Source organism: Malaya genurostris, chromosome 2 (genome assembly GCF_030247185.1).
Source record: "Malaya genurostris strain Urasoe2022 chromosome 2, Malgen_1.1, whole genome shotgun sequence".
NCBI lineage: Eukaryota > Metazoa > Arthropoda > Insecta > Diptera > Culicidae > Malaya > Malaya genurostris.
In genome coordinates this window covers 319427437-319439768 of record NC_080571.1, presented here as the reverse complement: position 1 = coordinate 319439768, position 12332 = coordinate 319427437, and the positions used below count along the sequence as shown (strand labels likewise).

At 33.5% G+C, this 12332-nt stretch overlaps 2 protein-coding genes across 6 annotated transcripts in view; one reads left to right on the top strand and one right to left on the bottom strand.

Moving 5' to 3' along the window:
- Window positions 1-12332, top strand: part of LOC131431260 (lachesin) — a 534183-nt gene that overhangs the window by 503164 nt on the left and 18687 nt on the right. For both annotated transcript variants that reach the window (XM_058596868.1, XM_058596866.1), the window contains exon 12: window positions 9638-9709. In XM_058596868.1, coding sequence (XP_058452851.1) covers window positions 9638-9709 — 72 coding nt within the window. The remainder of the gene's footprint in view (window positions 1-9637; window positions 9710-12332) is intronic.
- Window positions 9916-12332, bottom strand: part of LOC131431261 (serine protease snake-like) — a 104121-nt gene continuing 101704 nt past the window's right edge. Inside the window, exons 1-4 of one of the 4 annotated variants that reach the window (XM_058596870.1) lie at window positions 11145-11937; window positions 11064-11081; window positions 10490-11002; window positions 9916-10416 (exon numbers count right to left, since the gene is read on the bottom strand). In XM_058596870.1, the coding sequence (XP_058452853.1) occupies window positions 10028-10416; window positions 10490-11002; window positions 11064-11081; window positions 11145-11214 (990 nt within the window). In that variant the 5' untranslated portion in view covers window positions 11215-11937 and the 3' untranslated portion in view covers window positions 9916-10027. Of the gene's footprint in view, window positions 10417-10489; window positions 11003-11063; window positions 11085-11144; window positions 11938-12332 lie in introns of those variants that run through there. The other 3 variants (XM_058596869.1, XM_058596871.1, XM_058596872.1) reach the window with 3 other exon arrangements.

Here is a 12332-nt window from a genome sequence, read left to right as displayed (position 1 = left end):
ATATGTTCATTTCCGATTCGCATGGATTGATTAATAACTGTATTTTTAGAAAACTAAATATCAGAAACATATTTTCGTTGACAGTACTCTTAATTACATACAGTCATGCGAAACTCAAGTTGAAATGTATAATCTATTATGGATTCAAGTTAATGATGACACTTCTTAGATTCTTTTTGTTTTTATACAATAATTCAGAACTAGTAGTAGTCGCTGGGAGTCATATCCGGTGAATATGTTGGATAAGGAAGCAATTCTCCAAATCATACAATTTCAATATATCATAATCATAATTATAATCATAATCATAATCATAATCATAATCATAATCATAATCATAATCATAATCATAATCATAATCATAATCATAATCATAATCATAATCATAATCATAATCATAATCATAATCATAATCATAATCATAATCATAATCATAATCATAATCATAATCATAATCATAATCATAATTATAATCATAATCATAATCATAATCATAATCATAATCATAATCATAATCATAATCATAATCATAATCATAATCATAATCATAATCATAATCATAATCATAATCATAATCATAATCATAATCATAATCATAATCATAATCATAATCATAATCATAATCATAATCATAATCATAATCATAATCATAATCATAATCATAATCATAATCATAATCATAATCATAATCATAATCATAATCATAATCATAATCATAATCATAATCATAATCATAATCATAATCATAATCATAATCATAATCATAATCATAATCAAAATCATAATCATAATCATAATCATAATCATAATCATAATCATAATCATAATCATAATCATAATCATAATCATAATCATAATCATAATCATAATCATAATCATAATCATAATCATAATCATAATCATAATCATAATCATAATCATAATCATAATCATAATCATAATCATAATCATAATCATAATCATAATCATAATCATAATCATAATCATAATCATAATCATAATCATAATCATAATCATAATCATAATCATAATCATAATCATAATCATAATCATAATCATAATCATAATCATAATCATAATCATAATCATAATCATAATCATAATCATAATCATAATCATAATCATAATCATAATCATAATCATAATCATAATCATTGAGCAAAAACTATCTCAAGTGATTGTATTCTGGAACTGAGTTCTAAAGCAAAATGTTGGAACTAAATTTCGAAGCTGGATTCTGGTCCACCTGAATTTTTAACTTAATATAAGGTTTAGAATTTAGTTCCGAAGTACTGGTTCAACATTTAAAACTAAGATTCTGGGACTGAATTCCAATTTTCAATTCTGATATTAGATTTTTGGAACTGGTATGAATCTAAACTTAATGCCTTAAATTATGTTCGAAACTCGTATCCAGAATTTCGTTTCTAGAATTCAACTTCAGAATTCTGGAACAAAATTGAATATATAAATTCGGAATTTGCAACAAAATGTTAAAATTAAACTCCAAGGCAGAGCTTTGAAACTGATATCTGAACCATAATTTAAATTCTGAATCCAGTTTCAGAACTTAGTTCCTAAATTTAGTTTCAAAATTCATTTCAAAAATTCTAGTTCAGAGTTTAGAACCTGCATGCTGGAATTGAATTCTAAACTTGGATTCTGGAACTAGAATTTTTAACTGAATACCGTTCATTAAATTAGGTTTGGAATTAAAGTTCTTTCATTGAAATCGCAACCTGAATTCTTAGAACGAGTTCAATTCTAGAATTCTAGAACTAAATTTATGAACTGAATTCTTGATCTGGATTGCAAACCTGAATTTTGCTTCTGAATTTGGAGCAGATTCGGGATCCGAAATTAATTTTTTCATTCAGATCCAGTTATTAAATGTCCAGAATTCAGGTTATAGAGTTGATGGTTAGAAGTATTCAACAGTTGCAAACATCGGAAAAATATTCCAACAGAATTAGGCGAAGTTTTCCTACACTAAAGAAAAACCAACGAAAGGGTGAAATTTCAGACAATTGATGACATTTTTGCGTTGGTCGCGGCTCTGCTTTAGATGGCCCATGCGCAAGGTCAAATTTTATTACACTTTTTCCAACATATCGGCCAGTATTTCACAAATAATGCCACCGGTCCATAATCTACACCAAACAGTGACTTTATTGGGATGCATTGGTAGCTTTTGCAATGCTTCTGGTTGGTTTCCACTCCAGATGCAGTTATAAAAAGTGGATCTTCCTCCGGCTTGGCTAGCACCTATTCATGAATAAATTAAAGACCAAACTGAACAAGTTTGCCAATGACACAAGGCACGATTCACGCGTATTCTGTCAAAAACAGTGTTGCTAAGAAGATACCAGCAAAAAAATTACCCTTTATACCATTATTTTTTGTATAGTTTTACTCTCATTTGTTATAATTGTTATAATTCTAGAAGCAGCAAAAGAAAATTTTACACAATCAATGAACTAATACGAACGATCTTTGATATTTCGTGTCCTTCAGTTATGTGTCTGACATTACCCACTCGCCTTATTTCGTTTTAAAGAATCATTCCCGGAATTACTCAGATAAACATGTATGCAAAAACGTACATAACTAGTTCCCAATAGCTACATTGCGCTTCGTCTTCGCAATATAGCAGTACGAATTGAACTACTAGTGCGGCATAGCAGTTCATTATGACATCTGATATTAGGCAGAGTTCTACTGATTCCCTGATGAAGGATGTAAATAACATTCTAAAGTACGTGTCTGTATTGTGACTTTTATTATACACGTTTAAAGTGCTGGCAGATACATATACACAAAAAAATTAAATTTTACAGGTGACTTAATGTTGGATTAGCATGAATTTGATTAAATTTGCGTGAACTGCATTTTTGTGCTTCTAGTAAGATGTAAAATTAAAAGATTTTTTCGAAGTGTGTAATTAATGTGTATAGTGACGTGATATAGTAGATTTCAGTGATAACATAATATTTTAGTGAATTTGTTTTACGAAACACTCAGGTAGCAAATTAGTGATTTATTTTGCGTTAAAGGTCGACGTTTCGAAGGAATATTTCGTTATTTTGAGAGCAACTACAAGACTTACATGCATAAATTAGTCAATATTGTCTCACTAAACAATTGCATACAATATGCTTACTCACGAGAAAGACGTAGTCCTACGTCAAAATGTTTGGTAAAGCAATACTTGACCAAAAAACTTTATTTCAAAACATTATGATATTTGCTGAGCAGTTCAAGATGGGCAGCAGGGTGTCAACAAATTTCGAAATCGGTAGTGGGCAAATGCTTTATCATCTTGAAGAACGTCCCTACGCAAAATTTTGTTCCAAGTTTGATGACAAACGTAAAAAATAAAATTAAACGAAATGAAATTTCGGGATCTAAAAATGTTTCTCTTTTTCTGAAAACATCGAGTCTGTGGGACATTGTTTAAAGCTTAAATAAAATATCACATATTACCAGTATCTCATAGCTCGAAAATATTTAAAATACTTTTGAATACTATTTAGCAACTTTTAACTTCAGCCGCATCTCAATTATTAAAGCCCTAGTGTCAAAAAAAAAAATTACAGGTAAAACAAGCCACGAAGCTTCATGCACTTCTAGGACATCTGACGCCAAAACTAATGTTCGATTTCAGAAACTCTTCGTAGACAAAACTCCCGCTATTTGTCATGATTTTTCAAGAATGAAAATTTTCAAAATATGACCACTATGTGACAGCACTTACCCATGTTGCATTTTGCTTAGAGATTTTTTTAAAAGGTGCTATATTTTGAGCAAGTATCGCTTTGAAAAATTCGATGGTTTCCGAATTCCCATACAACCCAAACTGTACTTCCAAAACGTGATGCAACAACCCAGAAAACAATTTACTGATTTGCTTCAATCTCGACCTTAATACTCCAAATACCAAGCCTCAAAAAAGTTGGAACGGTAACTTTGAGCTGTCATAGCTCAGCTGTTTTTCAACGAATCTCAATAAATTTTATACACTCGAATTATGTGAAGTTCGTAGATTGATTCCAAAACTTTGAAGCAGATGATTGGTAAAGGAAAACCAATGAAAATTTGATTTTTCCCGTTCCAAGTTTTTTTCACGCGCCCAATATGCCCTATCTGCTTTCCAATTTTCTTTCCTTTGGCATAAACGTCGCATAGAAAATATTGAATTCTTCAACTTTACCGAGTCACAACTTTGTTGTTAGTCAACCGATTTTCAAAATTTGTTCACCATTGAAAAGGTACTACTTCAACAAATAAAATGCACTGAAAAAAACTAACAATAGGGTTGTCTACTCTTGAAATTCAAAGCGATGACCTATATATTTTTATACATCATTCGATTGCTAGTGATACCAGCTACAATTTTCGCTCAACTACCATTCCTGCACAATCAAAAGAAAACATTAAGAAATCGATGAATTTATAAATATATATATGAATTTTTCATTTTTTTTTACATGTTTGTATATAACTCAAAAATTAAAGCGATGACATGTACATTTTTTTGATTCAAAATATTGGAATCATTACCAGAAACAATGTATTGATGATCAAAATCATATATCCGTTCAAAGAATCTCAAGAAATTTGGTACAAATACAGAAAATTTCTATGATTGAGAAAATTTTGAGAAAAATAAATATCAAAACTTTGACATTTTATGACATATATTTTTTTGTTATTTTAGTTGGAAATTTATTATGAACAAAATTTACAAAAAAACTTAAACTTGGAATTCACTGAAAATCTTAAAAATTTTGGTAAATATACCTAAACTCTAAAAATAATTATGTTTTTGTATTGGACAAAAGATCTAAACAATTTTTATGCACAACCCAAACGGAATTGATAACTACTAAAGTTAGGTTTTTTTGTTTTATGTTTTCCGTCAAATCTCAAAACAATCGGTAGAAGATCGGAAATTTTAAAATTTCTGATATATATTGCGTTCCAACGTTTCTGCAAATCAAAATGAAAATATTGGAATCCGTTTTGATTTCATCTGTTTCAAAGAGACGTAGAATTTGTTTCTATTAATAAAATAAATTTTGTGACAACACGAAAATTTTAAATAATTTCAATGGCTTTGTACAATAAGAAATAGAACGTAAAATTATATGAATATCATATACTAACCCATGGCAAAAGAAACCAACTACAATTCTAGAAAAAATTATTGCTGGATTTTTGTTTTACAATCTATTAAGAACAAAAACATAATCTTAAATTTTCCGCTATCCTAAACAACATCGCTATCCTTATAATCGATAGAATATTAAAATTTAAATATCACAAACTTAGAATTATTTCGAAATGTACAGAATTCGAAAATTATTTGAATTTTCTATTAGTTAACAATTAAGAAAAAGTAGAATTCTGAATTCAGCACAAAAACACACGAAATTAAGTAAAACCTATTTTTATCCACCTAGTGGTGCAATGATGCCTTTCTCATATCTCTCTTATTCTCATATAAAATATGTATTCTCCAAACAATTTTGTTTGATTTTTGAGTTCCACTATTTCAGGTACTTATGAAACTGGAATCGCCCCGAATATTGGCTTTGCAGCAGCCTTTGCGATTAGCACCAACCAACCAATCTATTTGCAGCTTACAGTTGTCTTCGTCTCGAAAAACAACCTCTTCGTTTGAATGCTTTTTACTGAATGAAACCCTGCACCTATGTTATCAGAATTAATTGGCTCTAGTGACATGTTCCCCTAGTTATTTGGAGATTCGTGCCTTGCCGTTGCTTCTCATCAACTTCCTGATGGGAAGGGAATGATAAAAGGAACATGGAAGGGAATTGAGAATAAGTCGTCCTGCATCCCCGAAAGGATGCTGAACGATCTGCAGGTGCCAAAATGCACGGTTGATAAAACCTAAAACCATCGAGAGGCCTTAGAGATTTTACAAAAGCGACACCATTCTGCACCCAATATATGAACATAATTTAAAATTTTTTTTAAAAATATCTTCTCCGCCTTATTTATAAACATGCTAGAAAATATTTTCTGTCAAATACAAGAAACAGATTTTTTTTCGTTTGCCTTAATGTTAGATATAGCAGTTTAAAAATAACCTGTTTTTGAACTAGTTTTGCCTATAACTTCGGTTCAGAAAATGCTACCTGAATACGTCAGTCATTAAAAAATTGGTTTTAACAAACTCTAAAAGATGTTTTAAAGATACCTATACGAAAAAAGAAAAATATAAATGCTAGAGCAAAAAATCTGATTTTTTGAGGAAGACCCTAAGTTGCTCTTTAAAAATAGCTGTAACACTAACACCGTTGAAGATACTACTATGGTGTCCTCAGCAAAGCTGCTCGATATAAGTTTATCTACAATTTTACCGAAGAATGCTGTCCTCTACCTCAATACATCCGGAAAATAAATTTTGGATCACCTTAATATTAAGAGCCACCCTAATACCATGTACATCGACATATGGCTTATCTTCACTGATCATTTGTTTTGAAGACATCATAGCTCTATAGTATAAGGTTAAGCCACAAATGTTTTTGTCCCCCTAAATTGCAATTTAACTCGGAAATTTTAAAATTTCTGATCTTTTACCTATTTTTTGAGATTCTACGGCAAACCTACAACAAAATCAGAATTTTAGTAGTTATCAATTGCGCTTGGGTTGTGCATAAATATTGTTTAGATTTTGCATCCAATACAAAAATATAACTATTTTTAGAGTTTTAGGTTATTTACTAAAAATTTTAAAATTTTCAGTTTTTTTTGTAAATTTTGTTCATAATAAACTTCCATCTAAAATAATAAAAAAATATATGTCATAAAATTTAAAAGTTTTGATTTCATGTTGTTTGGCAAAATTTTCCCAATAATACAAATTCTCTGTATTTGTATCAAATTTCTTGAAATTCTTTGAACGGATATACAATTTTGGTCATCAATACATTGTTTCTGGTAATGATTCCAATATTTTGAATCAAAAAAATGTACATGTCATCGCTTTAATTTTTGAGTTATATACAAACATGTGAAAAAAAAAAATGAAAAATTCATATATATTTATAAATCTATCGATTTTTTAAAGTTTTCTTTTGATTGTGTAGGAATGGTAGTTGAGCGAAAATTGTAGCTGGTATCACTAGCAATCGAATGATGTGTAAAAATATATAAGTCATCGCTTTGAATTTCGAGATATTTACGATCATTGTAAAAAGTCTCACCTTTTCTTAGGTCATCTATCTACAGTTTTCATTATAACTTTAGATAGACAACCCTATTGTTAGTTTTTTTTTCGGTGCATTTTATTTCTGGAAGTATTACCTTTCCAATGGTGAACAAATTTTGAAGATCGGTTGACTAACAACAAAGTTATGACTCGGTAAAGCTGAAGTTCTCAATATCCGATTCGCGATGCAGGTGCCGCATGAATGCAGATAGGGCACATTTTGAGCTTGAAAAAAAACTTGGAACGGGAAAAATCAGATTTTCATTAGTTTTTCCTAAAAGATCATCAATAATGGTATACTTAAAATAATCTACAAACTTCACAAAATTCGAGGGTGAAAAATTTATCGAAATTGGTCTAGTAGCAACTGAGCTATGATAGCTCAAAGTTACCGTTCCAACTTTTTTTGAGGCTTGATGCTTCGCGTAACTTTTTTAGGCTTGGTATTAGGAGTGTTAATATTACTGACAACTGAGCATGTGTAAACAATGCACTCAGCAGAGAAACTGGACAGAGTTGGTCAATTTTAGTCGAATAAAAGCTACACAAGTATTCAGGTAGTTTTTCGTTTTCTTCATTTTAAACAGCAATTTTGAGTGTTTTTTGGAAGTGATTTGAAAGTTGAATTTATCGCAGCATTCAAACGATATTTATTTTAGAATTCCTGTTACTCTTACTAGCTGTTCAGTTGTGGAACCAAAAGTGAAAATTACGCCTGTTTATATTTTATTTTATTCATAAACAATAGGCGCTTTACGAAATTAGAGGTGATCCCAAAATAAGAGCAGTAAAAATCAACGTGTTTTGTCGGTCACGTTACTTATACCATCATATCTCTGGAACCAAAAGTCACAGCCATTTGATATTTGAACCTGATCAATGGCTCGATAGTAGCTTTCAAACGATCCAAAGTTTGTTAAAATCCTGTATTCTGCAGCTGTATGCGATTTGCGTCCAATCGAGAGCACAACCTGTGCGTTTGAGGTTTTGTACCACGCAAAAGGTCTGCTTTCATTGCTGGTGACTGATCCTCCTGACGACCAAAGTCCAAATGAGAGTACGGTCAAAGCAATTCAAGCTTCAAGGAGAAGTTCACCACGACATCCAGTTCCATCTAACGCACTGGAAGAAATGAGCGTTTTTCGACCAAATTTACCTTTCATACTCGTCCAGTAGAAAATCGGAACTGATATGTGCCTGACTACCTTAAAGCAGTCGTCCTGTGTGTCCTGTGTTGTTGGGTTAAGTACAACTAGAGATTTTCACGATCGAGTTCTACCCATTCTTGTATAGGGTATATTTTGGAAAAGGCGTAAAGTAAGTCGTATTCACGACAAAACAGTGATTGCATAGTTTATCTGTGTGAGAAAGGCAATCATCGTTAATAGGTTTTAGTTATTATCTTGTTCCGAAACCTGAATCAAATAGCGAAATCACACTGAACAACAATCGAAACAAGAGTAGAAAAATTCAGCGTAGTCGTCCGGATTACAATTACATTTTCACAATATTCAAGCGTAATTTTCACGTGATTTGAATACAAGGAAAGGCACTTTTTCCACTACGGAAGAAATTGGTTGCTGCTCAATATATTCACTAAGTTGATAGTAATTGTTGCAGATTTTTCTAGGAAATGTCTAGGCACCATTGATTTCAACAAATTGTCTTGTCTAAAGAATCCATATTTCTGAAGGATGCGAAGATTTGACATGGCATCACTGATTAAGGGATAGTTAGAAATGAAAAGCGTAGCAAACAAATTCTGATATTTAATTTCATAAAAGTACAGTTTGAATTTAGTCTCTTTAAGCTAACAAAAGTAGTTTTACGTTCCATAGAATCCTTAATTTAATCAAATTGAACAGAGCAATCACCGAAACACTGAAATTCCATTCGTCAAATCTCTGGTCCGAGAGCCGTAGTAGCAGCCAACAAACCCTGAACAGTGTGGAATGACAAGTGGTTTTCCTAGAATCTTCCACCCCATTTGGGTTGTTGACTGACGGAAGAAGTGCCGATGACAATCAATATTATTAGCTTGGTACAACAAAAGGAGCAATGAAGTCGATAGAGTAAACCAAACAAAAGTTACTCCCTTCTCGGTAGACCGGAGATCCGTATCATCTCTGATGTTTGACACTGTGTGGAGTATACACGCTAAGTGAAACGATGTCACTTTGGGTTAAACTTGATCCGAGTGCGGTGCCATCATTTCACTTTAACGTGTAACTGGAGCTTGATAATGAAAACCTAATGGAAAACGGAATCAGTCTACTTCGACTAGATGATACCAATTCATTTATCATTCTTTGTTCTCTCATTTAACCCCTTCCCCGGGCCGCACGCTGCGGCGACATTACCGTCATCGACCTCACCACGGAACAATGCCGCACACAGGTCGGAAAGCAAACAAAAAGATCGATCCGCTGATGGTCGGTGATTACGGTGTGGAGGAGTGGAAGGAGAACGGTGAGTATGAATGTTATTCGTTCAGTTCCAGTATTTCTTGTCTCTAAAGTGCCAACTTTTGTATGCTGTGTGGGGATAATGAACAGAGAGAGAGAGAAAGGTAGATAGACAGTGTGCGGCAAACGAGCATAATCAACTTAATTAATTGTAATCTGATGGGATCAATCATCCGAAAACATGACAATCTACCGATATTATCTTCTTATTCTTAGCGACGTTGAAGGATGAGTTTTATTGGTTTGTGTTTTACTACGAAAAAGAAAATTTTATCTTATTTTCATACATTTGAAAAGAAGTACTTTATCATAGAACTGACAACTAATCATCGGGAAACACGATTCTGTGGTTCGATTCTATCGAAGCGGAGAATGTTTGGTACTCCTCAGGCCACACTTTTCGTTCGATCCAATCGACATAACTGGCGACCTGGGTGTACACGGCTTCCGAACGTCCCGAACCGCAAGATCCACCCACGGAGGTAATTCCCACGATGTGATAGGTGCAGCTTTTCACATCCGTCACCACCTGAATCGGCCCACCGGAATCACCCTGGCAGGTATCCTTTCCACCCCGTTGGCTGCCCACACAAAGCTGCTCGCTACGAATGCCATCGGAGAACTTTCTGAGCAGTGAATACTTTTCCTCGCACAGTGACTTCGGCATCAAGTCGAGCCGAACCTTCATCAGCACCGTCGAAGAATTACCAACTGAAACAGAGTTCGGAGAAGTCATCGTACTTTCACCCTCGTACTAGTTTTTTTTTTCAATGCCGAAACTCACCGAACTCGGTGAGTCCAAAACCGGTTGCCACGACCGATGTCACATTCAGCGGTTCGGTTGTCCAGAGGCAAGCTGGCCGTATCAGTGCCGAAAAAAACACCACCTCGGCCAGTTTTACCAAAGCAATGTCGTGGTACGATCTGGACACACTGTATTCCGGATGTTTCAAGTAATCTTCCACATCGAAATCCACCTCCTCCCCAATCTCGCCAATGACATGCTCGCCCAGTCGAACAACCGAAGGTCTTCCGCAATGGGCCGCGGTTAGCACAAACCGATCACTGATCAGTGAACCACCGCAGATGAATTCCACCTTTCGCAGGGATGTGTTAGCTTCTGGATATCCGAGCAGGGCCTGATGCGGGAATTCGTTGGCACCCGCAGCTTCCCCATTCACGATCAATTCGACGGACGAGGAACAGTTGGGAGCGGAAATTTCCTGAACCACAGGAGACAGAAGGAGAGGTCCTCCGAACGATTTCTGCGTGTTCTGATTGACGAACTCAGCGCATTCTGAAATCATTTAAAAAAACAAATTCATCAATTCATTACCTCCAATAAGTTACGATCTTACTTTTACTTGCGACTCGTTCTGCTGTGAAATAAAAAAAAGGTGCGTGTTAGAATTCATTTGCATATGAATCAGTGATTTTACCTTGACCAAAGACACCTTGAATGCAAATTAAACATGCTACCGATAGGACAAAGAAGTAAAAATTAATCATTTCTCGTCGATTGCCTACTGACGACTGAATGGCTGAACGGAGCCGAGTAGTTCCACGTCTAAAATGTATGTGTCTGAGTAGGATCAATCTGTGTTAGTGTCCAAAGTAGTTCTGTATATGTTTTTGTTTTGTTGTTTAGTTGTTCCAGGAATCAGACGACTATTTAAAGATTTGTGCATTGACGTGACTTCTCATCAATTCCTTAAGGTTCTAATTACAGTCAATGCTGAAAAATTTCAAAAGTTGTTTTCTCCGCTTTCTACTGCTAGATCAATCTTCAAGAAAAATGATAGGAAACAGCTTTAAGCGGTGGTTCGATTTTTTTTGACGTAGGACTATACAATAATTGTCAGAATCACTGTCTTATTTTAAATATTTAAGCTGCATTTTTCTTGTGTTCCTCATATAAGTACAGAAATTCCACGAGAAAAAGATATACGACCTCTCAGAAATTCGTAATATTTGTTACAATCGTTTCCCATCTAAAAATTTTAAACCCGTATTGTTTCATTTTGCCATTAGGGTGAATAAAAAAATCGAAATTCTAGAGAACTGGCTTTTTTAAATTTAATAACTACTGAACCGACTTTTTCAACTTTTGGATATCTGGTCTAGAAATGTAGAAATTTTTTTTGAAAAATGCGATAGATAAAGTTGGAGTTTTGTGGTTCACAGTGGCAATTGTATAAGTTTTTAGCAGTTTTCACTGCAACGACACTTCCGAATTATGATGGCAGTTCAGAAAAGAACCATGAAGACGAACAACTTTTTTTCAATTTTTTGTAAGGTTAATCCAAACATTTTTAATTTTAGTGAATACTTGTACCAGTCTTGATTGTTACATCATAAATCTCGCATTGCAACTGTAAACTCCACAAAAGCCTACTGAAAATCATTTTAGATCACATTCCAGCCAAATAGACAATTTATTATAACGTTTCAGAAGCAAAATGAATAATCAGTATAAGCCCGCTGGAAGTCCATGTTGGTGGAGCTTGTCTGAAAGAACATCAATGGAAACTGAATCAAATGCTCCTTTAATGTCCAAAAATACAGAGGCCATTTGTCGTTTTTGAGCGAAGCTAATTTGGATGTCAGACGAAAGTAATGCAAGGAAT